The 24,470-nt window shown below is 35.5% G+C and overlaps 1 protein-coding gene across 6 annotated transcripts; it reads right to left on the bottom strand.

Annotated features, from left to right (window-relative positions):
* Window positions 1-3,822: 3,822 nt before the first annotated feature.
* Window positions 3,823-23,032, bottom strand: PAN3 (Poly(A) specific ribonuclease subunit PAN3). 6 transcript variants are annotated; one of them, XM_072305627.1, is made up of 14 exons: window positions 22,711-23,032; window positions 22,260-22,470; window positions 21,226-21,320; window positions 20,346-20,456; window positions 19,253-19,408; window positions 18,206-18,470; window positions 16,401-16,553; window positions 15,863-15,979; window positions 14,747-14,912; window positions 14,124-14,340; window positions 13,242-13,381; window positions 12,516-12,704; window positions 10,676-10,838; window positions 3,823-9,888 (listed from the first exon to the last, which is right to left on the bottom strand). In XM_072305627.1, the coding sequence occupies exons 3-14, from the start codon at window positions 21,316-21,318 to the stop codon at window positions 9,760-9,762; spliced, it is 1,899 nt and encodes a 632-aa protein (XP_072161728.1). In that variant the 5' UTR covers window positions 21,319-21,320; window positions 22,260-22,470; window positions 22,711-23,032; the 3' UTR covers window positions 3,823-9,759. The 6 variants fall into 6 exon arrangements, with proteins under 6 accessions (XP_072161728.1, XP_018909963.1, XP_018909964.1 ...); XM_019054418.2 differs by having other exon boundaries at window positions 22,260-22,339; XM_019054419.2 differs by having other exon boundaries at window positions 22,260-22,336.
* Window positions 23,033-24,470: the final 1,438 nt, after the last annotated feature.

The raw sequence follows: 24,470 nt of genomic DNA, 5'->3' as shown, positions 1-24,470 counted from the left end.
ATCGTCGTTGAAATGTCCTGAAACGAAAATCGAGTAGGTAATGAAGTCTCGGTCTGCGCGAGAATCTTACCTATACGTAGAAGAATTCTTTTTATAATTGGATGTATTTCTACCAAACGGAACTATGTGCGTAAAGACATGAGCCCCGAGGCCCATTAGAATATGTGTATCACAGGGCTCACGTCATAATGCACATGTAGCTCCGTTTGACAGACCAATTCGTCCAAACCGAGGGCGTTTCGTAAATTAAAACTGCCCGATTGCCATTTTTCCGCTTTTCCGTTTTCTAGAATTTGGCAATCTCTCTAATAGCAAAGTACAATGTACAAAGTATTTTGTACAAAGTACGAAGTATCAATGACTTCTTAGCGAGGTTGTTTCAAACTTTGTGACTGTGTTGCTTTTAGAGGATTTTTCCATTTTTTGCGCTCGAACTTGAAAATGCTCATGATAAGCGAGTCTAGAATTTTTGAACGGACTTACTCAACAATAGAACATTTTGCTAAATGGACGTATTTATGCTAAATGAACGTATTTTTGCTAAATAGACGTATTTATGCTAAATGGACGTATTTACGCTGAATAGAACAATGTGCAAGTGAAAAGATGGGGTGTGCTCATTAGTTGAGGGCCATAAGAATGAATGGGAATTTTAAAGCGCCAGTGACGTCAGCGACGAGAGAAACGACGATCGAGAAGGCGGCCTTTAACTCATGAGCCCTGTCCACGGCTCAGGAGTTAGCGCTCAGTTCCTTTTGATTTAATTTAAAATCCCGATTTTCCATTTTCTCAAAAGGAACTATATCCACTTTTACATTGTTTCTTATCCAGCTCACCACGAGCACACCCCATCTTTCCACTTGCACATAGTTCCTTTTAGCATAAATACGTCCAAATTAACCTTTCTATCCCAAGTAGCAGAGGTTGCAACAACTTGGAACAAAATCGTTTGATTCTTGCAAGTAATAGATTGATGTGCAGATTGCCTACTCTCTCCCTCGAAGGAGCTATCATTGTTGGAACTAGTTGCAATGGACCACTAGACAAGGCACGAATTCAAGTATTCTGATACATGTCTCGTTACCAGAATTTCACGTAAAACACGATTCGCGCAACGAAAATTACTGAAAACCACTCCTAACGAAGATATTAGCCTTTTTATTTCACATTGGTTCCGCGGATTTTGAACTGCCCGCTCACAAGAAACTCAAAGGTCAACGTGGGTCAGATTTCCCACTACAACAGTTTCAGCAAGCCTCTCAATCGAGCACTGTTCATTTCCCACCATGTGTTGTTCAAATTATAAGCAATTTGCTATAGCTGAGCCAAAGCGTCAAGATTGAGGTTGCCAGATTTTTATATCGCAGAGATTGTCATGATAACATTTAGCGCTCGATGTGAATCACGTAGAGCTTGGAGTTTTCATGAGCGGATGGTTTGAATTCACGCATCAAGAATCATTAAATAGCTTCGTAAGGAGTTGATTTTTATAATTTCCGTTGTGCGCAGCGTGTTCTACGTAAAATTTTGGTTGAGACACATGTACCAGAATGCTGAAATGCGTACCTTGTCTAGTGGTCCATTAAGTTGAAACATGTTTCAACTTCAAAGTATTGCTGGTTGCCTATCTTTAGATTTTAAACAACTTTGGTTCAGCAATTTTGCAATCTCAGCAGGTTGCAACTTTGTCTTCCGATCAGATCGTCGAAAATCGGCACTTATCGACCAAAAGTTGACCGACAGTTGCAACTTTGTTGCAACAAATACCAATATTGTTCCAACTTGTTGCAACTTTTACATTGAAAAATGCTACTTGGGATGGGAGCGTTTCAACATGATACATTCAATTTGTTCAATTAAATAGCGCCTTTGCACCATCTCTGTTGGCTGGTGAAAGGAAAGAGGAGAAAGAAACAGAGGAGAGAGAAACAGAGGACTTTTGATTCGGTAATATACAATAAGACACTGTATTTGTTAAAGAGTTTACATCTTAGACATTACCGAAAATTTTCATGTCACCGACCACAACCAAAAAGATCAGTTGTGGCAGTTCCTTAATTAATCTTACGCTAGTTTTGAGAAAAAGAAACAATAGTTTTAGTCTTTTTTAAACTTTTTATCATGCCTATAATCCTTCATCGGTGAAACTTAAAGCTGAAAAAACTTAAAAATAGGGACAAGGAAGTTTCAATCTGTAGGTTTAATGCTTTTTTCTTTTGCAAATTTGATGTTTTCGACAAACCTACTACAAAATATGGAACCTGAATTTCCGCTCTTCATCGTGAGTAATGCAAAGAAAAAAACGTTGTATCTGAGGAAAATACACTAAATAAGATCATTTTAAAGAGGGAAAGCAATGAGGTAGAGTAGAGAGTATTTTGTGGGATAAAAGGTTCATTTTCCTGTTTTATGTTAGTAAGCAAGAGGCGGATGAAGAATGGATGGTAGGGAAATGCCACAGTATAAAACCTCTTAAATTTTATCATCAACAAAGCAAAACTTATTTCTCTACAGCCCAATATTTTAGTAGTAATTTATTTAAAAGTCTGGATACACGATTAAATTCCGAACCAATTCTGATCAAAGTAGAACTTTTGATGACTGATGGCCACCATGCAACTAAAACCATCTTGGTGCACCTTGGTCAGTCCTCTTTGATCAAAATTGGACGGGCCATCAAATTTTCATCAGAATGGAAAGCCACCATTCACCATTTCCTGCCACAGGAAACATTTCTGCCAAGTTTTCATTTTAAAATTAAGCAAATTAATGATTTTAAGACTGATGACTCCCGACACTTTGATGGTAATTGGTTCCGGAATTTGATCGTGTATTGAGACATTATGGGAGTTCTACCAGCCGGTGGTTCATTCCAAGTTTCTGCAATATTTCCTGATATTTGTGAAAGAACGTAAGGTATTTTAGCAGGGGGAGGATTGAAAGTTGTCGATGTTATGATGTAGTGTTGTTATGTTAAAACTGATTGTGAGCTGACCGAGGGGACTTCATGGGGTGGTATGATCATAAGATCCACTTCATTGGGGAAGATTATTATCAAAAGTATACCAGTAGTTCAACCTGGACCACAGAGATAATTTATTTTTAGATTTGATAAAAGAAATCACTTAAACCAACCAGCGGATGACGACACTCTTTCACTTCAAGGCTACCATACTATTTCTTTAATTGATGACATTTATTCTTGAATATCTACAACTTGAAAAGAAGGCAAAAATTGGAATGTAATGAGGACGTTTATCAAAATTTACAGCCAGGGAATTTAGTTAGAGGCAAACTCAAAACTTGTACTCAGAGCATAAGCATCAAGCAGCCATTACACGAGAAAAAGTAAGGATGTTCAAAGCATGGTGACCCATCGTTTATAGAATTGGGAAAACGAAAACTCGTCAGCAGATGGAGAATAACTATCCACTCACAGAAAAATTGAGTTCATGGAAAACTTGATGAGCGAATAAACAATTCTGTAAGTTCCAAAATTCCATTTTTAAAAAAAGTTGATGACCCTAACATTTCATTGACCACTTCAGGTAAATTTTTACTGAATTATTTGAAGAAGTTGGATGCTTTCTTAAGATAGTTTCACTACGTTACATTATGAGTGAGGACATTTCGACCTTCAAATTAAAAATGTATCACAAGCAAAAAAATAAAAATACTAACAAAATAAAATATAAAATAAAGCTTTGAGAATAACACCTAAATTGGATGAGCAGAATATTCCTGAATCTAAGAGAGAGAGAAAAAAATCAAATTTGCTGACGTGTTTTAAGGGGTGCAACTCATGAACTCACAAGATGGCAGTTCTCTTTTTTTTTCCTTGAATTTGGTTGCCAATTTCAGAGCACATGGGGACAGTTGCAGGCATAAATCTTTCTCATAAAATTAAAATAAAATTTTAAAAATGCATTGATTCTGAAAGAGGAAATAAAAATTGTAAAACAGAAAGCTGAAGGGAAGTAAGGTACCCGTAATTAAAATTCTGACACTTTAACGTTCGCACAATCATACAACCTTGAATAGAATCAACATTTGAGGAATGGCCGACAAAATTGACCTGGTGAAGCTGATGAACCGATGATTTTTAGCTTGATGGATTGATGAATAATACTGAGATAGGCAGAGCTTTATCCGTCGAGGTCATTCAACAAAAAAATTAACAAAAAAAAATGGATTGCATTCTGGGCCAAGTATTGAAGCTGCATTTAGGGAAAGTTAAAACAAATCGCTGAAGCTTCAGTGTTTAAACCTCCAATTGAGAGCACCACTTTTCCCATAAAGTTCTAAAGAAGAATGTAAGAGAGAGTGTTTCTATTTAGGCAGTTTCTGCTGACCCAATCATGACAAACTACTCCACTATTTATTCAATGGAGATTTATGTTAGGCCACTGATCAAGAACGCCTGAAAAAACTTAGGGATCCAAAAGTGCACAAAAAACCTATTTTTCCCGGAAACATTCCTAGTCCTTTCCTCAGCACATACAGTGTTTTCAATCCTGAGATACAGTTACTGATAAAAGCTTAACAGAAATTTATCCTTTCTAACTATTAGAAACTAAAATTGACAAGAAATGAGGAGGCCAGATGATTTAAAAAATTTAAAGGATTGAAAAGATTATTTGATGAAGAGGGTTCTCCTGAATGAAAACAGTAATATCATTCTGACTTAACGTTAATTTTGTACCATAAGTAACATCTTAGACTAGGAGAGCAATGGATTAAGTCTGTCAAATTTTGTCAGGGGCTTTGAACATTGCCAATGTCTTTCAAAATCTTTAATCCTATCAGTTGACTTCTGGAGTGTCAAAGAACGTACAAGTCTGATTGAATCTTGGTATCTCATTTTATTCTTTTCGCTTTGAAGTTTAAAGTATGGTATTTTTCAGTTCCAACTTTAGTTATTTCCTTCCAACAATAAAATCATTACTGGCACCTGACAATTGTCGACTAATACCTCATCTAAACCAAAATGTTGTCATGGTAAAAAAATTTGGCATAATTTTGATTTTGAATTAGTGTATCAAAAACATTTTATGGAGTAATAAAGACAGTTTTTAAGATTTTAGGATGATATAACCCCTATCAGCAGTGAACTGTAGGAACAGGTATCTCGTCTGCCATGTTTAAAAACTCCAATCCGATTTTATTGTATCAGAGGAGAAAAAACCAACAGTACTGCTTGAAATTTTCACAGAACATCCTAAAAACCGAAAGGAAAAATCTGGGACTTTTCAAGAAATACCATTAAAGCTTTTCCCACTTAGAAAATAAAGTTTGACGTCTGCAACATTGCAAAGTATACGTATTCCTACAGTTTCACTGTCAATATGCTTATTGAAAAAATTTGGGAAACTATTGAGGGGCATTTCCACACATCTGCTTGAATTCATTTATGCGAACCCTTCCTCATCAATGAATATAAGTGCCAATTGACTGACCATTGGATTTTGACGATTTGAGAACTGAGTGACCCCAAAAAGTTGAGGGTACAATGATTGACCCAATTTTCGAACAGAGAATAACAGTCATGACAAGAACTAATTGAAAGACTTAACATTACAAAACGTATTAAGAACTTAAATGGGTATGGACTTGCAAAAAAAAAAGGGGGGGGAGGCTTTTTTGTAAAGCTCGATTTAGAGTTTGCGTTTCTAGAATAATCATTAATTAACTTGGAAGCTACTCATTTTTTTGTATCTTCTTCTGCAGTTCAGACAAATCAACACATAGTAGTTATCTTACTATCAAAAAAAAATTTAGCGTATAACGCTGATCGTAAACTATTACTAACATACTTTAATAAAGCTGAAAAAAATATTTTCCTTTGAACTTCCATGATTCTGAAAGAACTACGCCTATTCAGTCCGATACAAGACTCAAATTTTGTCATTATTGGCACTTGATATTGGTGATTTGATAATACTTACTGATCACAAAATCAAACCCAACTAGTGGGCGAATAACAAATTATTAACAAACTTCAACAAGCTATGCACTTTCATAATATTTTTCCTGCACAGTTAGGCTTTCGAAATTGGAGTTTTCGAATTTTTCAGCGATATGCTTCAAAACAAAATATTGAAACACCTGATCTAAAAAATACCAGCGCAGCAATGAAAAACGGCAGGAGAGCAGTAGGAAAGATGAGCAGTGAATCTTCAACTGTGGTTTTAAATTCATCAGTTAAAACAGAACACTCTTTTCGGTTTTTAAATAAATTTAATGTATTCATTATGTTATCTCCAATAAACTATAAGCTACACAATCTTCCTTTATCTGTTTTAGTCAATTTGATGAATAAAATACACACAGCTTTTGATTGAGTTACTGAGCAGTCATTAAAAATAAGGCTCCTTCCTTTCTTTCTCTCTTCCCCCCCCCCCCCCCCCCCCAGATGGAGCTTCTTCACTTTTAGCAACTGTTCCAACCAAGTTCATGGCTTTTCACCAAATCCAAATTTTGGAGAAAGACTGCATCATTTTCCAATGAGATAAATTACTTCACAGCTACTGCTCTCCTGAGAAGAAGATAGATCCTGATGAAAAATTTCAAACCCAAAGAAACATTAATGAGATATGGATTAGTAATTTTTAAACTAAGCAAGCACACACCAAATACTAAAACACATTACTAAAATAGAGTTTGCAATTTTAATTTTTGGCGGAAAACATTTCCACTGCATCTGAATATGCTCTCAATTTTTCAATTCCAAAGAGTTTCTTTCAAAACTTAAAATTGAAACTGTGACTATCCAAAATCGGAATTCAATTTGATTAAAAAAATTGTGGTGCAATATTCCACATCCAGATAATTTCTTCTTCACTTGAGGTTTTTGAAAGAAACTTTTTGGAGATGAACAACCAGAATACATAAACCTACATGCCTTTCAGTGTAATAGATCTGTCTTCTGGCAAAAATTGAATGCAGAACTAAATTTCAGAAAAATGAAATATTGAATTAATGTTTGTAATGCTTTTATCTCTTTTCACGCCCGCAGACAGTGCACTTAAAAATTATTGCCAAAAGATTAAGTTTAATGAGGGACTGCGCATGTGTCAAAATTATTCACAAATGATTTAATGGATAGCTTCTGCTAAATGTAGATGTTTGATGACTCAAATTAAAGAAATGATCCGAAAGATAAAAATCAAACCATCAAATCTTCCTGAAATATGACTGATTAGAGATAAAAATCAATGAATGAAACACCTGCAAAATTCTAAAATAATTGAGACTCAGTTACTGAGAAATGAACACACTTTGTGAAGTTAAAATAAATAACAATTTCCTTCTGGCCTAAAATTTTAATCGCCTCTGTAGGAATTATCACCAAGCGTTCATGCTTTCGATTCTGATTCAAAGACTTAAAAACAGACTTACTTTAACGATCTAAACCAAAAAATAAATTAAAAACTGTCTAAAAATGATTAATGAAAAAGCAACGATGGTTAATCAAAAGCATTCTAATTATGTCCTCTCACACCCATATTGGCAACAAGATTAGGTTCACCGAGTTATCGAATTCAAAAAGACGGAATGAAGTTTAAAAGGAACAGCGATAATGCAAGACAGATGATTGGAAATAAATAGATTTCCTTTTCTCAACAGTTGAGGGCAGAAATACCAAATGCACTCAAAATAAATTGATCCGAGAATCTTTAAAACAATATTCTACGATCTGATAAAAAACAAATGATTGACTGCAATTTACTATTAGGCAACTATTTTTCACAACAAAAAAGAGTAACAACGATGATTAAAAATTAAAATGATTAAATTAAAATCTTGGGAGATTGACTTTTTATTTAAAACTTTAGAATTGGGCCTTATTCCACATATTGCCCTGGTGGAACTTTGACCATTAAATCACCAAAATAGAAAGCTCAACGATATGATTATTTTGAAAAACTGGGGTCTGAAAAATATTTAAAATTTTCCACCAATTTTGGACAATTGCTGAAAAATTCTGCGACCGATCAACACAAACAATAAAGTATAATTCCTTGCCTTCTTATACATACTTACATTGTTGTTGCACAAAAATAGATAGGAAATTGACCCTGAACAGAAGAGGGGGAACAAACAGATCAGGTTTTCTTTCACAACAGGAATTTCATTCTCAAAATTCAAATTAGAAAGTTTATGCATGTTTTTGTCCATTTTTGGTAGCAAATCACTATCATGAAAATAAATACAAATTTAAAAAAAAAGACTCAACTTCAGTAAATTAATAACTTGAGAATAATTGATGCAGAATTATTAAAATGCTCTGGAAATTATCACTTGTTTGGAGGGATGTCTTTTTCTTTTAACACAAGTGTAATACATAGATACAACACTTGACGCCTCTAAATCCTAAACCTGAAAAATCTACATTATGTCAGTTCAGGGTTTTTGGCTAAAGTTAAGTTCTTGTGAGGGAAACGAACAAATTTACGTAAAAATACCTTTGAATTTACTTCATGGTCGAAAAAACGCACATTTGCTTTTTGAAAAGTTATTTTCATTTTCATTTTCAATCGAATGAAAAACAATAGACTGTGAGACGACAACTGGAAGAATTATGATGGATTTTATTAGTTACGGAACTAAGGCTGTACGTCAAAACCGGAGTTAACTTTTAATTTTTATGGAAAAGCTCCTCTTACAAAAACAGCATATCTCTTTGAGAGAAATTTTACTAGCATAAGTTTTTTCCACCATATAGAGAATTTCAGTTTCAAACTGGATTCTAGCAAACACTGGCAAAAAAAAAAAAAAAATAATAACTGTATGAAAATAGATATCCTAAAATGGAAGAACCCAAACATGCAGATTTTGCTGAGGCCTGCGGAAAGACAATGACAGCCAAAAGAATGCTCCAACTTACACACTCTACCTTGCTGTGTGATTCCACACGAGTCTCAAGAACACAATACCTTCTCCTCGGATTTTGAGTTGCGATCAGCAGAGAAATTTAATCCAGATAAGTCCTGACATGATCTATGAATTTTGAGGTTAACTCGAGATGCCTCTACTTGGTTTAAAATAATTTCCTGACTATGGTACCTTTTGCAGGTTTAGTTTCATGCAGTCATGTTAACATAAATATTTATCATCATTAACACAGAGATCTTTCGGCAACTTATCATCGTTCAAAATCAAGTCAATCGTAACGAACAAGCAAGGAAGTTACATTGCAATCTATCAAACTGCATTGAATCTATGGAAATGTAAACTGATTTTTTTCTCTTGTTGATGAGAAATTTTGAAGTTCAATTTTTATGTTAGCAGATTTCCCTAAATTTATATAAATAAAAAAAGATGGCAAATTTTCAGCAAGCGCATTTCTCAGTTCTCAATGCAAAGAATAAAAATAATTTGACCCTGACAGATAATTAGTGGATACTTTGCTTGAAACACAAGTCATCTGAAAAGGAAGTCGCAATAACTTAATTCACATCCTGTCATTCAAACTCAAATGCGTTTGTGCTTGATTTGAAAACTGCTTAGGAACTACCACCCTGAAACAAGCCAGTATTTTATCCTAAACGTCCTGAGAATGATGCTCAAACAATAATAATAATTGGAAAAAGAAAACGATAATTCGAAGGGATCAAAGTTAATCTGGAGATGAGAGCAGCGATGATTGGATACAGTGACCTACGGATTTGAAGAGGGAGTGGATTGAACTCACGGTGACGTAAAGAACTACAGGAATGATATCAAGATTTAAACGGAGTTTGTCATACAGAGGAGCAGTTATTCGGCTTTGGCTGGCACAACTGATGCTGCGTTGACTAGCTCGGAGAAGGATTGCTCTACGCATTGCTTGAGTTCAGCATAGGATACAACTAAAATACTTTGTTCATCACGGGACATTAAACATATCTGAAACAGAGAATAAGATTCTGAAATTTGCAGAAGCAGGTAAAGAGAGAGGAATGGAGTTTTTACATGCGGAGGGGCTTTTCAGTTAACCGTCATTTTGGCGAAAAATTTCGCTAATATTCCACTGATTTTTTCTAAAATAAACCCCTGAGTCAAATTAAGCTCTTAGAGTTGGATCCTGATCAAGGGGAAACCCTGTTCTGCGAAAAAGGGGTCAAAAGGGCCATGGCGAATGGCCAAAGGAGGGCCGGTTAAATCTGTTTTAAGAACTCCATGCATATCAAAACTGTGTACATAAACTTGAAGGAATTGAGGATTCGATTATCAGACTGAAAAATGTTAGAAGATTACACATTTTTGTGAGATGAATTCTTTTTACTAAGTTTTGTTACAGCATTGCTTGACTCTTGGAGGACGTCACTTACATACCTGTAGAAATCGATTTTAGTTTGAGAGAAAAGTGCTGATCTTCTTTTTGGCCACTTTCATATTTCATGTTTTTTTATTTATTTTTTTCAGCCTAACAGTCAGTTTTCACAAAGATGATTGCAGTGAAAAAGCATACTGAATTTTCATACATTCTTCTTCAGAAAAAATTCTGTGAGGAGAGCATTTACAGTGTCATGGGTAAATTAATGATGAGTACAATAGAATTTCTTTGACCCAACAAGGAAATTATACTTTTTTTAAAATAACCAGGGGAAAAACGCGCTTATTGAAAGAAAGACTTAACGCCTCGGACGCATTGATCTGGACTTTAAATATGAATTAAACTGACAGTATTTACCCTTTCTTGAGTTCCAGCATCGAGCTTGTTTAAGCAGTGGACAATGTGAGCCATGTCCAGCCACGGTCTTCCGTCTTCCGTGACCTGGTGGAATAGATAGTCTCGCAACAACTTGACCATGTATCTATCACCTGTTTCGGACCATGCTGGGTCCATGTTCAGTCTGAAATAAATCATTGACGATTTTAAATGAAAATAAATGATAGGGCGGCATCATCCCCACCATCCAATCATCATTGCCTGTTGTTACAGAACACAACTATAAAAATGCTGCACTGTCTCTACGTCGCAGAAAAGATCGCCTATGCTGATGACCTTGCTATCATTATCGAAACCAAAACAAGGCGAGAACTCACAAAAAACACTAATCAAATAACGTCTGAAATCAACGACGAATTGGCAAAAGCTAAACTTGCTCTTGAACCCACCAAGACGGAAGCCCTCGAAATTGTGGGGAAAAAGAAGAAGAAAAAGAGGAAATACAAGCTCAAAGTGGTCAATCACCCTATAACACCGGCTCCGTTCATGAGATATTTAGGTGTATGGCTCGACGAAGACGGATCTCTAAACACGCACTTCAAGAAAATATCGGAGAAAGCCGCCAATGCTATCAAATCCTTCAGCTGCATTCTTCCGAACATAGACGGACCCTCGTTTATGAAGAGGAAGCTTATCGCTTCGGCTATTCTCTCGATCATTTTTTACGCTGTTAATGTCTGGGCCGCAGGAGGAGTGTCAAACAAAAACAAGAAGCTTCTTACAAAAACCATTCGTCCTCTCAAGCTGCGTATATGCATGGCATACAGGACAGCCTCGAACACAGCCATCGATATGATAAGTGGTATCCCTCATATAAACCATTTAATTAAGGAAAGACTCAGCCTCTACCATCGTGAAGCGGACAAACCCACCATCAAAGCTGCGATCAGAGAAGAATGGATCACGGAATGGCAACAGGACCCTTCTAAAGATACCTGGCTAAAGAAACTTATTGTGGACCCGGAAGAATGGCTTACCAGGAAATTTGGCGACTTAAATTTCTTCCTAACGCAGGTTCTAACTGGACATGGCGCTTTCAACAGCTACCTTCACCGTATGAAAATATCGCCATCCCCCTTCTGCCCGTACTGCCCTGATGCTCTCGATACTCCAGAGCACTCTATTTTCTTGTGTAATAAATTTAATTCAGAGAGAGATCTTCTTGAGACAGAAATTAAAAAGACATTCACCACCGTAAATTTTCAAAAATGTTTATTAGATTCCAAGGAAAATTGGTCCAAAATTTGTACATATATTAAAACCGTCCTCACAAACAAAAAAGAAATAATAGATAAACAGATATTTGCTGATGCATGCCAACTGGCGGATTCCGGCGTCGCTAACAATAACCCTTGCTGACTCCAGTACTTTTCATTACCACTTATTTCTTATTCTATTTTATTTATTCAGCAAAACTTTCCCCTTAATTTGTATTACAGTCCAAATCATTATTGTTTTCTTTAATATCTATATATTACGCACTTTTACTGTAAGTGTATTTCATAACTGTGTAATTTATTGCGACAATAAACAATAAAAAAAAAAAAAAAAACTGTCTCTAGGCTTCAGGGTTCCTACTTTATTTTAACTTTCGAATTCCCTCTGTAATAATATGACGTAAAATAAGCTCATTCAAAAATGAATGAATTTGAATTTTTACTTCCCACCTTCGCAACGCAGTAGGATCTTAAAAATCGTCCACAGGAATGACTGGTTAACCTGAGTGAATTTGTAGCGCTTTATACAAAAACATGAAATCAGGACAGCAAGAATTGAAGGAAAACACAAATGATAAACTTACTCTGGTCTTTCATTGATGGTTGATAACTTCACAAGGAGGCGGAACAGTCTTCCATTCTCGATCTCCTTGGCTAGCTCATTTTCAAGATAATCACAATGGATTTGGGTGGCATCCAACTGGGAGTAGAACCGAGCTCCGATCATGGGCATCAGATCAACCACAGTTCGCCTTTGCGATGATAATAAATACCTTCACAGAAAAAATAAACATATATTTTGTTTTTTACTTTGCAAACAAAGTGTTGAATAAAAATATTTTCATAAACTTGGACCAAGAATGAGGACCTGAGGTTGAAGATGTACAGTACGGGTTTATTACTGACTTCTGATAGAAAATAACTACTCCTGATCAGAACAACTTTTCATACGATGAATTGCCTCTCTGGTGTCGCTATATTGCAGTTGACTCCTCTAATAAATTTGTGGGTTTAAATCTAAAATTGAGAGCTCAGTAGGACATGCAACACATAGTCAAGATCACGGTCAGGACAAGAGGGGAAAAGAGGACACTGCACTGGTTTTTCTTTCAGTTAATTATACGAGTTTGAGTCTCTTAATTTCGGATTTCAATCTTTCTTCTTCTTCTTTTTCTTTTACGCGTCCATCTCATTCAGAAAGCACTTAAAAATTACCTTGAACGAATCATTTGCACCCCATGAGGTACTTCATTCCCTCAGTTTTTTTCCAGCAAATGCTCCAAAAATTTTAAAAATGCATATTCACTCACGTAACAAGGTGTCTTAAATCAGCAGAGTATGAGCGGGCCATCAAATCCAAAGAAGTCTGTAAGTTTTCGGCCTGCACGGCAAATAGAGACTTGTGCACCAAAGCCAAAATCAACTTGCCAAGTTGCGTCAAATCTTCTTGCTAAAAATTCAAATCATACAGTTAAGATAAGTCTACAAGATTAAACGACAAATGCTATTTGGTTTTCGATTCTAAAAGATTGATGGGAGTAAGCAACACTGTAAGAAGAGGGTATGCACAAATGCTAACTTGTACCTAGCTTTTTGTAAAAGGACTCTTGTACTTTTTTGATAAATAATAGAAAAACGCTAGGTTAGTTGACTACGATTAATAATTTTTGAATATTTTATGAATTTGGAATTAACAAAGTTAACTCACGTGATCGCTCCAAAACAATAAAGCAACTTATTTTCTATTCTACAAAAAATATTTATCACTAAAATAGAATCGCATTTTACAATTTTAGTCAATACATATGATCGAATGATTCTGTGATCAAAATTCCCTAAGTTAATTGTGTGTAATTTGCATCACCATTAATATAATTTACAGGTTTGCCTCTTCAGTGGTTTCCTGGTATTTTTAAGCGCTTGATGGTCTACCGAGTAGTTTTAACCTGGTATTTTTAAGCATTTGATAGCCTCTTGAGTCTAATCAGAGGCATTTCATTTTATTAGAACCCATCATATAAAAAGTTATTTTAATAAGTTTCACCATAAAAATTCACTTCATAAGATTTCATCATGAATGATGAGATTTCATCGTGAATGTTAAGATTTCATTGTGAAATTTTTTTCTATGAGATTTCATAAAATTTGAAATCTCTGGATAAGATATGAGAGAAAATCTGCTGAATACTTACTTGCAAATGTGGTATTAAAGCTAGAGGGTTGGAGGCATTCGGGTCGAAAGAGAGGACGTCCGTAATCGCACAAAAAGATAAGCGTATCCTAGAGCGACCATTCAAGATAACTTTGGTGGCGTCCAGTGTCCTAAATGCAAGGCCTGCTGAGTGGATGACCCGCAGTGCTCCGGTCAATTGTATCACATAGTTCCAAATTGTGCTCTCAGGAATCATACTGAAAAACGACAAGCAAAAGAGGTGTTAAATAAAATTTGAGCATGATTTTTTTGTTGCATCAAATAACTGATGACGTTTTTTCAGACTTTTGGTCCTTACCGTAGACCCGAACGAACGACAACTTAAATTCAAGAAAAATTTTTTTTAAATGTTCATAACCACTTCTCTCACTGGATCACATTATAATCATGATAAATTTAGAGAATATCGCCTTCAAAAGTTGAGTTCTCTTTGAATTTAGCACTTTTTGTATGGTGGTCTACAGTTCTTCTTCCCTATAGACAGTCACATATTACTCAGTGTAAAAAAGCACAGATACAATAAAAAACAGGAAACGATACGGGATTATATTCAGTTAATACAAAGAAAGAGGGACAGAACATGCTGAGTGGACGGGTATTTACCTCTGTTGCTGACGCAAAAGAGCATTTTTCATGTGGCTGTAGGGCCTAGGTTGGTGCGAATTGGACGAAAATAAATCATTAAACCCGTTCATGGGTTCAGCTTGAGAGAAGTAGCGAGTTTGGAAAGTCTCCGAGTCAGGGTGGTAGTCGTAAACGAACAAAATCGCTGAAATTATAACAGTAGACTCTGATTAAAATACTCGCTTACACTGGCAAAGATTTAAGTCTCCTGAAAATATTTAAGGTAGAAACTTAAAAGACACCTGAGTTTCCTGTAAAAAGATACTGCAAATAGTTTTCTGCCTAGTTTAAGTAGGATTTTAAACATGGCTCAAGAAGTTTTTCCAGCCTGGAAATTCAAAATTTGCCCAGAAATTGGATGAAATGCCTAAAAATCTTTCTTAAATCTGTTAAATCTTGTCATAATTCTTCGAATTTAAAAGAAAAAAGGGGAAAAAAAAGGATTTCTAAGTCTTTCACACCTTTTAAAACAAGACCTACGATTCAAGATACTATATTCTCTCATTTCATGCATTTCTTTTTTCGGTTCCAAAAAAATTTTGTATCAAAGATGCTGAAAAAAAAACCCCTGCTTTGGTGCAAGCCTGTTGGCAAAAAATTATCGAGTCCACGCCAAATAAGTTTACACACTTTTGGACTGCGGCAGAAGATCCACCATCTTGCTTCTTGCATTTACTTTGCATATGAAAACTTACATCGGACAATCTTCTGTCGCAGTTTAGTGCGTCAACTTATACAGCACAGCCTGCACAGGGATGAAATTAAAGTCTTCACTATGTAAACTGTCACAATTAGGTTTTGGCATTCAAGGTGAACTACCAGAACTTGCAAAAGCAAATTTTGCCTCCGGTCTTGCACACAATAATTAGATAAGAAGAAAGGTGTTTTTGCAATGCATATTTGAATGGATACATACTTCATTAAAAGACTGTCACTGTTATTCACCAGCTGAATTTTACAAAATTACCCAGATAAAATCACATTCACATGGAGGGTAATTTGAATAGGTTTCCTTCAACTGTACACAATTTGAAATTCTATCAGACCACAATTCCAATCATTTTCTGTCCAAAGATTTGATAGGTTTATGCTTACAATGATCTCCAAACGCTTTTGTCGTAAACACCTCCTTGAGCTGAACAATATTGGAATGTGATAGTTTCTTCCACATATCAACAAGAATTGTACATTTTGTGCTTGGCAAACGATAATCTGCAAAAAAAGAAAACACAAAGTTTCATCAATCAAACGGCAGGTATAAAAACTATTTTACATGCGCTTTGCAATATTAATACAGGGAGAAAAAATGTCCAATATGTTCTAGGGGAGGATTCCATTGAGTAAAAGAAATTACACTGTAGCAGAGTTAAAAGTTTCCAGCTCGCTCTGGCTTGCAATGAAGTTTTGGATGGTTTTTGTGATCTCGTTTTAGCACACTCCTCCATCTACACTGCAGCCTCGTTTTAAAATACATACGCATCTTCGTTTGATACAAGTTACCATAGCTGCAGCCTCCTTTCAAAATAAATGTGCATTATACATCTTCACTTGACACAAGGTAAGTCATTTTCCAAAATTACCAAAGTACATAGATCACATTTGCGTAAATATGTTCAATCATAAATTAACTTACCATGAATCCTCCTTAAGCAGTACCTAATTCCTGTTTTGATGTGGGTCGCTTTGTAGGAGGTTGCTTGATAACCTAACATTGATTGTTTGTGGAGGGGACGAGGAGGTTCTAGCGGTACCAATTCGTGATAGTTATCAACCTCAGATGGCAGATCTAGAAAAACAAACAAGTTTGTCATCTGACTGGTAGAAACTTGGGATCAAACAATACACAGTTATAAAATGATGAATAAAGAAAATCTACTAAACTTTCTCTTACACTTCACTTGTTCAAGAGCCACCTATTTAGACAGCTGTCACAAAAATCCGTTAAAACCAATTCACGGAGCCTTATTTCTTTAGCAAAAATCTGAGCAGAATTTTGTTTGAAATTTTAGGAAAGCGTTTTTAATAATCTAGAGGAAACACACAGAAAGTTCTAGGCACATTGCTGCTCAGTTTTTGGGTAAAAACTTTTAACAAGGAGAAAACCAAGCAACATGAATTGCAGTTAGACTGTCTTGGCAGTCAAATTAATTTGCTGGTTATTTAAGAACAGTGGATAAAAACGAGCAAATCAACAGAGAATTACGGATCTCTTCCACTGTTGCAAATCTGTAGACTTCCTGTTGTAAATAATTTTTAAACGAAAAAATACTCAATGTCATTTCTTGGAAATTTCCCTGATTTTTTTATGGCTGTGTGAACATCCTGTGAAAATTTTGAGTGATAGTATTGGTTCATTTTCCTTCGATAAAATATCATGGGACTAGAAATTTTGAAACAAGATACGCATTACTGCAGCTGTGCTGTCAAAATATACAATCAATCCTTGTTTCATGCACATTTTTAGTTCACGGATGAGACCAAGCCAAAATAAAAAATCTCTTCTGTTGAAGGAAAATTTTTCAAATCTGTTAATTTGTAGTTTTGAAACTAATATCGTTTCATGCTACACATGAATAATTTAAATCATTGAATTTCCCCAAGAGTTTAAACTCATCAAATTACAAACTGTGGATCTTCCTCCGTTTAAGCGAAAAAAAGCTTCATTGATAAGGATACTTGACACATGCAATAATGCTGAAAAAGTCAATTATTTGGATTTTTATTTCTCAAATGGAGAATTTGCATGTAAATTTTTCATTGCTTTATCTGAAAGTGCTTGAAGAGCTGATTTCACGGTGTTTTTTAATAATTTTTTTCTGATATGGGAAATAGTATAAAAATAGATTTAAAAGTGAGTCTAGTGACGTAATCTGGCGGCATTTCCCATTTAAACAAATGTATTTTAGCAGATTAGGTTATTTTGTCATATTTCCTCCAATAATTGTTCGATTTATGAACCAAGGGTATCCTCGGGTCCAGCTCATTTGGTGGCATCCACTTTGACACGGAATTTATCAAATTTCAGACACCTGCATATTCTCCATTGATGCTATTCCAATTAAAACGGAATTATCCTTCCAGTACCAGGCACATTTTCAGCCTACTCAATTGTCTACCTCCTTCTTCATCTCTTTAATCCTCCATGGTATTAATTAATTTTGGGTCAATGTATTCTAAGGGGCACAAAGCTATGCTGCAACTTTCGTGAGAACAGAGTTCCAAATTTACTCCTTAAAATTTCAAAATTTTGGTGATCATTTGTTAGAAGAAGATCATGCTGTACAGAAATGGTTCATTTTAAAAAACAAAAAAGTGCATTGTCACGAGAAGTAACATTATGCCATTGGGGGTCAAGTGTCAATTGACTGTTGGATGATTACCAAAGCAGTATCCAAATGTCCTTTTAAGAAAAAGGTAATGACTGAAAAAAGCACAAACCGGGGAACTGTTCAGGATCAGCTTGTGCTAGGACGAGTGAATTCTTGTACTGAATTTCCAGGCGAAGACTATTATTAACAAAGTAAGAGGCCGCAGGATCCGTTGGAGGGGGATTGTTCTTATTGCGCAAGTGCGACGGTGTTCCTGGATACACCGTAACTCCACTCGCGTTTGAGCTTGTCGACACTTCATCCACAACAGCGCTCGGAGGTTCTTCACTCGGCACTGTCTGCGGATAGAAATACGTTGTACCTCCAACATTTTCCTGTGAAAAACAAATTATCACCTCATTGAGTCAACATTTCAAACAGTAAAATATAAGGGACAGGTAGAATTAGTATGATTTTAAAAAGTTTGTAAAGCAGTTGACAGCCAAAGTGCGAAACGACGTACCTCCGTTTGCCATGATGTAGACTTCCTGTCATACTTTAATTTTTCTTTGGAGAACTACCAGATGTAATTTAGCGGAAACTTCCTTAATTTTTTGTTCTCTGTTCGCGGAATATTCTGTGAACATTCCAGGTTGTAAAGTTGGCTTGTATTTCTTCAAAAAAAATGAAATGGTAGTAGAAATTTTGAGACATTGGCAACAGAGTTACATGGTTTTACACTTTGGCTATCGAGTTATCAGGCACAGAAGAAGCCTGTTAAAAAAGTGCCCCCTTTTTGGGAACTCAAGGATTTATTTCAAATGCGTCCTAAAGAAACTCTTTTGATGAGACAATCCTCCGATGGAGGTCTAAGCTTGAGTTCAATGGGATGGAGTTCAATTGAGGATGGTAGAATAGTGCTGAGTCTACACTATTCTGCAGAAAATCAGGGCAATAAATTCCAAGATAGAAGGGTGAAAAATATTAGGGTATTAGGGTAAAAAATATGAGCTCCATTCAATTTCAGAGCAAGACTTATTAAATACTTAAATTTAGACCGTCTCTCATTTGCTTACAATGCAGCTTTGATACCTGTGCATCTTTTGGTCAAATTTTGCAACTCAAATTTGATTTTTACGGGTAAAATTAATTAAAAGCCAGGAGCAAAAAATATTACTTGATATGTTTGAAGGTTCTTTTCAAAAGCAGGAGCTTGTGTAACAAGCGAGGTAGGAGAAGGAGTCGAAGCTTGGCGATGCGTCGGTGAGACAGAATTGGAATACGTTGAACTTAAATTCGGCCGTGGAACGAACTCTGCAGACTGGACGCCCATCTGTGATAGCAAAAAGCACAAGTTGTAAATAAAAATATACATTTAATTAACAATGGCAAAAATTCCTCTCTCGGAAGTATAAAATCCAAAGATTTGGCCTCAAGAGCACTAAATGAAAGTTGGTACTGACATTCATTGTACACCTGAAGAATTCTAGAGCTATGGTTCATGTCAATTAGCAGACATCTGACAATGCGTGACTAGACTGGCTTGAATGAGAAGCAAACATCAAATGATTCCTCTTCAAAATCTTACTTACAGAACGATTCAAAAGACGGGAGGTTTGGAAATCAACCCTCGAACAAAATATTGACAAGTATTTTCAACACAGATCAAGTGGAAATCAGATCATACAAATGATGTCATTAATATGTATGCCATTTAACCAATGTTAATTATAAAAACCTACATCTTCTTCAGGAGTTGATTTTCAGACTTCCCATTGTGTGTTTCGTTTTCTGCATGAAATTTTGAATAGGGAACGTAATGCACAGCAGCATAACTCACACCTTGTCTAGTGACCCAATGCACTCTTCAAACCATTGTTTTATAGGTCAGTTTCCATTTTATTTGAAGCGCAGTTCTTGATTATGATCATCAACTGATTCAATCACAGTAAAGATTTTCTACAAAAAAAGTTACTGGTGGTGTTGCAAAATTCTATGATATTTTCATCAATGCTCCAAGATGTTACCTCCAAAAAATGTTTGGCAAAATATATGTTAATGCTGCTCCCTGCGATAAAATAAGTTGGTTTGGCAAAATCCATAGAGGCAAGAAAAGGAACAACTATAAAAATGTGATTCATTTCTAAAGAGGAGTCAGCAAGGAAATCACATACAAATATGGAAAATTCGATTGATGATCGTTTTAAGACGCCTGTAGCCACAAATGACACTCAAGGTGAAACTAAGATGAGTGTTGAGGAGGAGGTTACCTTGCGCAACGAGCTAGAGAGCTGGTCAACACCATTGATTGGGTTTATCCTTTTGGAGACAGGAGAGGTTACGGTGGTCAATTGAGGGACTCTCTCAGGCTGTCTCTGTTTCTGCAAAGTAAATAAGAGAAAATGGGTTGACTTCAGGAAACAAAATCGTCAGGCGAGAGATAAGACAGAAAAAAAAATTATTTGAGCTTTCATTTTGCTTAAAAATGTGTTCAATCTAAAGTTCTGAAGAAAGCCAATTGACTAACTAAAAGAAAAAGGACTCAATATACAACAAAATGAGAGCTTCTAAGTCAAAAATTCCTTGCAGAAAAAAACCAAGCCTGAATTGTATATTAAAATTTATTTCCGTTTTTATTTTTCTATCTCTAAAACCCAATTGAGTATTCAATGAGTTGACTCAGGATATTGAGCAAATGACATCAAAAGTAGACTTAACTGTGGGCTGATTATTGAGATTGATAGACAAAGCAATAGAGTGGGAAGAGAAAGGGAAAACTGGGCAATTCTATTGGCAGAAGTGGGTGGTTGCAATGCTTGATTTAAAAATTAACAGCAACCCTTAAGAGACCCTATAATTATTTCATCATTTTCTCCTTCAATCCATAAAGACTACTCGTTACAACCAATAGAATGGCTTCATTTATCCTTTGTCTATCAATGTTACTTGTTAATCAGCCTGCAGATTTGTACAGCCAAACCAACAGTTGAATCATATTCAACTTTTATCTTCACTTAGCGTCCGAACAGGGACAAATTGTTTTTGATTAATGTTAAGCAGAAAAAAAATTACTTTCCAGTGGAATAGTTAGCTAGCCCTAAACAAATAGCTGCATACATTAAAATTTGCAAAAATGCAGTGAATTCATACCATGTACGTTGCTAGCTTGGATTCCTGAGGAACGCCATTTGGCACAGAAAAAGAAAGGTACATCGGATCAATATCCATGATTGCTGTTTTCATTCCTGGAAAAAGATTTGAAAGTATGAATTAGTTTTGAATTAAACTTTGGTTATAGATACCTCCTCCTGACCTTTGTTAAAAAAAAATTGATAGAAAGCATTGCCTCACCAAAATATCACCCAGCACAATGGATTTTGCTGAGCCTCTATCACATTAGACCGATGACCATGTTTCATCTTTTTCTCTTTCAAGTAGGAAGGTGATCTGGAGTGCAAAATATTGGAAAGAAAAGACTTTTGATGTAGTTTTAAGCTCTAAGAGGTACGCATTAAATGGCCATTGTTCATTAAACAGAAAATCAATAATAATAATAAGTCATAAGAGATTTAGAGGCAAATAGAGAGCTCAAGTCTCCTTGGCTTGTTGAAAATATCTTATCAACCTTGAATACAAAACCTGAAGAAGAAATGGTTATTGTTAAAAGGTGAATTCTCGGTTATGCTAGGCCTGAAACTAAAGTTGTGGTAATGATGTTGGAGATGTAAGCTTTCAAGTAAGTTAAAATAAGAGACATATGGAGTTTCATGTCACAAAACCTTCATACTTCGTTACATTCTTAGCACTGAAACCTCTTCAAGTTCTAGATTGACGTAAAGTCCAGTTTGCATATCTTCCAGAATAAATTCTTGGACCCTTAATCATTGATTGGCAGGAATGATTCCATCAAGAGAGGTGGAAAATTTGCTATTAAATGCAAGGTATGCAATACAGAATAATAACTCTGAGTTACATTGCATTATTCGAGTTATCACATCGAAAGACTGAAAGATACTTGCCACATACTCATATCTATCAACTTGTAAAATTTATCTGTAAAGCGGCTTAATTTACTATGATTTACCTCGGTTTCATGGAAAATAATCAAAAGGTAATATGGAGAACTAAAAATCTTGATATTGGCACTTTGAAGTCCTTCACTTGAAAGCGAAAATAGTAAATACCTGAATTGCGATAAGATTGTTCGAATGTCGCAGACGGTAAACGGCTCCTTCATTCTACATGTGCTGGACAAATAGAACTACTGACAATGAACATTATTTCAGATTAAAAATTGGAACAACTTATTGACACATCAGATGTCACAGAACAGTGGCATATTTTTCAATATTGACAGGTAAGATCAATTCCAGAGCTACAATCGCTGCGAATAAACTAAATGGGAAATGTTATTAAGGATACCAGGAGCAAAATCGGAGATCATGCAAAGACCATCTCGAAATTAGAAAACTAAATCAAGGAAAACACAAGAATTATTCTTAGAAGTAACACTGGCAGAGGACTAGTAGCTGTAGCACTAAAGAGGTTAAGACCTTGAAACACAAAACAAACCTAAACTTTGACGCAATTGATGTGCGTGACGCCTCGGATATTCGAAAATACAGAAAAACTTACATCGAAACGACAGTTCAGGGAAACGATAGTTTTTTGTTCCTCCAAATGACTAAAAATTTCATTTTCAGTGACATGTTCTGAAAAATTATATTCATCCAGTTCTGATTGTAAACAACACTGAGAAGATTAAAATTAACACGAAAATTAGCGGCCAAATACTACGGTGGATAAAACATAAACTAGGAAACTATGTCAATTCGAAATAACACACAAATTCAGGAAAAATACGATGATTTAAAAAAATACATGATCAAAAACACTACCGCCGATAGGCAAGTTTACTTTACTTTCTCTCTCAATTCTCTCTCTTTCCGCTCATTCTCTTCATTTCTCTTCAAATCCTCTTTTCGGCCATTCGCGTCCTCTGAGGGACCTCCCCTCCGCCCCCTCCCGATTCTCTCAAAAACAGGTTTTTTGTCTCTTTTCCCTCGTCAGTGTGTACCTGCTTCAACGATAATTTCCCTAAATTAGCAGGTTCTCGTAAATTTCAAATTTTGATACCACAAAGAAATTTAAGTACAAACGCAATTTAATTTTCTTAGTAGGCAATAAGATTTAACGGCGGTGACAATTTGCGGAAGGATAGATTTAGAGTTTTGATCATCTCAAAGAAAATCTGTTTCCATAGGGAAATAAGTGTTTTGCTCCGTTTGTGCATCACTGATGAGGCGCGCTCAACTTGCTACTTTAAAATTTTAATTTTCAGACAGGGCACAAATAAAATTTTGATTTTCTTCAGAGTGTGCCTAAAAGACAAAAGAGAATTGCATCAATAGGTGTTTATCGTTTTAACTTTTTTGAGTTATCAAAAAAGTTCGAACAAATCATTGGGGGGGGGGGGGGGGGGTCAATTTGAAAATAAGAGTGGGGGGGGGGCATACATTTGTGAAGCAGTTCCACTGGAGTTTCATAATTGGATTGCATTTTGCAAAAAGGAATCACGAGTATTCCAATGTCGCTATGATTTTGCAACTTGTTTCGCCTTGCAAATATAAACTGATCATCTGAATAAGTTTTGTATATCCATTAAACTATAAATTCAATACGAAAATTACCATAGTAGATTTAACTTTTTGCAAGGTTTCAGCAATTTTATTGCAAGGAATGTATGCTGCACAATCTTAGCAACAATGGAATGCTCTTGGTTCCTATTGGCGAAATGCAATCCAATTCACAATGTAAAAACTTCTCTCGATTGCTTACACTTTTCAAACTGCATTTTAATTTCAAACCAGTATCTTAGCCAGAAAAACATTTTCGCCCCATTATTTCTATGATATTTTTTCATTGATGTAATCATGTGCGATGAAATAATAAAGAGAAAAATGCAAAGATATTCCCAAGATTTTCCTGACAGCTTTTCAAAGAAGCCTCGATAGGAATTTTGCATTTTACGTGATGGGTTAAAATTTCAGTTGCTTGGCGAAAAGAAAAGTATGATTACTTAATAAGGTGAAACCATGGAAACAGATACTTCGACTGAAGAGAGAAGGTGTCCAATGATGTGCCTACAGAAGAATTCATTCCTATGAGGAAGCTGTTTAATGAGTAATAGAGAAAATCTTTCAATCATTTTCAAGGGTAAAAGTCCCGCAAAGTTCAAGGAATTGCAGAGATTATCCTGCCTGAAATGATTGGTGGAAAATAGTGTGAATTTTGCAGCATTGCAAATTTAATGTTTTTCCTTTTGTCTCAGTGGAGAAAACTCTGATTGTGGTACCTTCTGGCTTAAAAAACCCTTGACACTTCTGAAAAAAGGA

The sequence above is a fragment of the Bemisia tabaci genome, chromosome 10 (genome assembly GCF_918797505.1).
Source record: "Bemisia tabaci chromosome 10, PGI_BMITA_v3".
Lineage (NCBI taxonomy): Eukaryota > Metazoa > Arthropoda > Insecta > Hemiptera > Aleyrodidae > Bemisia > Bemisia tabaci.
Note: the sequence above shows the minus strand (reverse complement) of the source record. Positions and strands in the feature narration are given on the sequence as shown.

Coding starts and splice junctions, on each gene's coding strand:
- PAN3 (XM_019054422.2), bottom strand. CDS start 21,318: ATGAAAACAGCAATCATGGATATTGATCCGATGTACCTTTCTTTTTCT. Junction 19,409..20,345: donor TCTCTAGCTCGTTGCGCAAG/GTAACCTCCTCC, acceptor TTGCTATCACAG/ATGGGCGTCCAGTCTGCAGA. Junction 16,554..18,205: donor TGATCCTGAACAGTTCCCCG/GTTTGTGCTTTT, acceptor TTGTTTTTCTAG/ATCTGCCATCTGAGGTTGAT.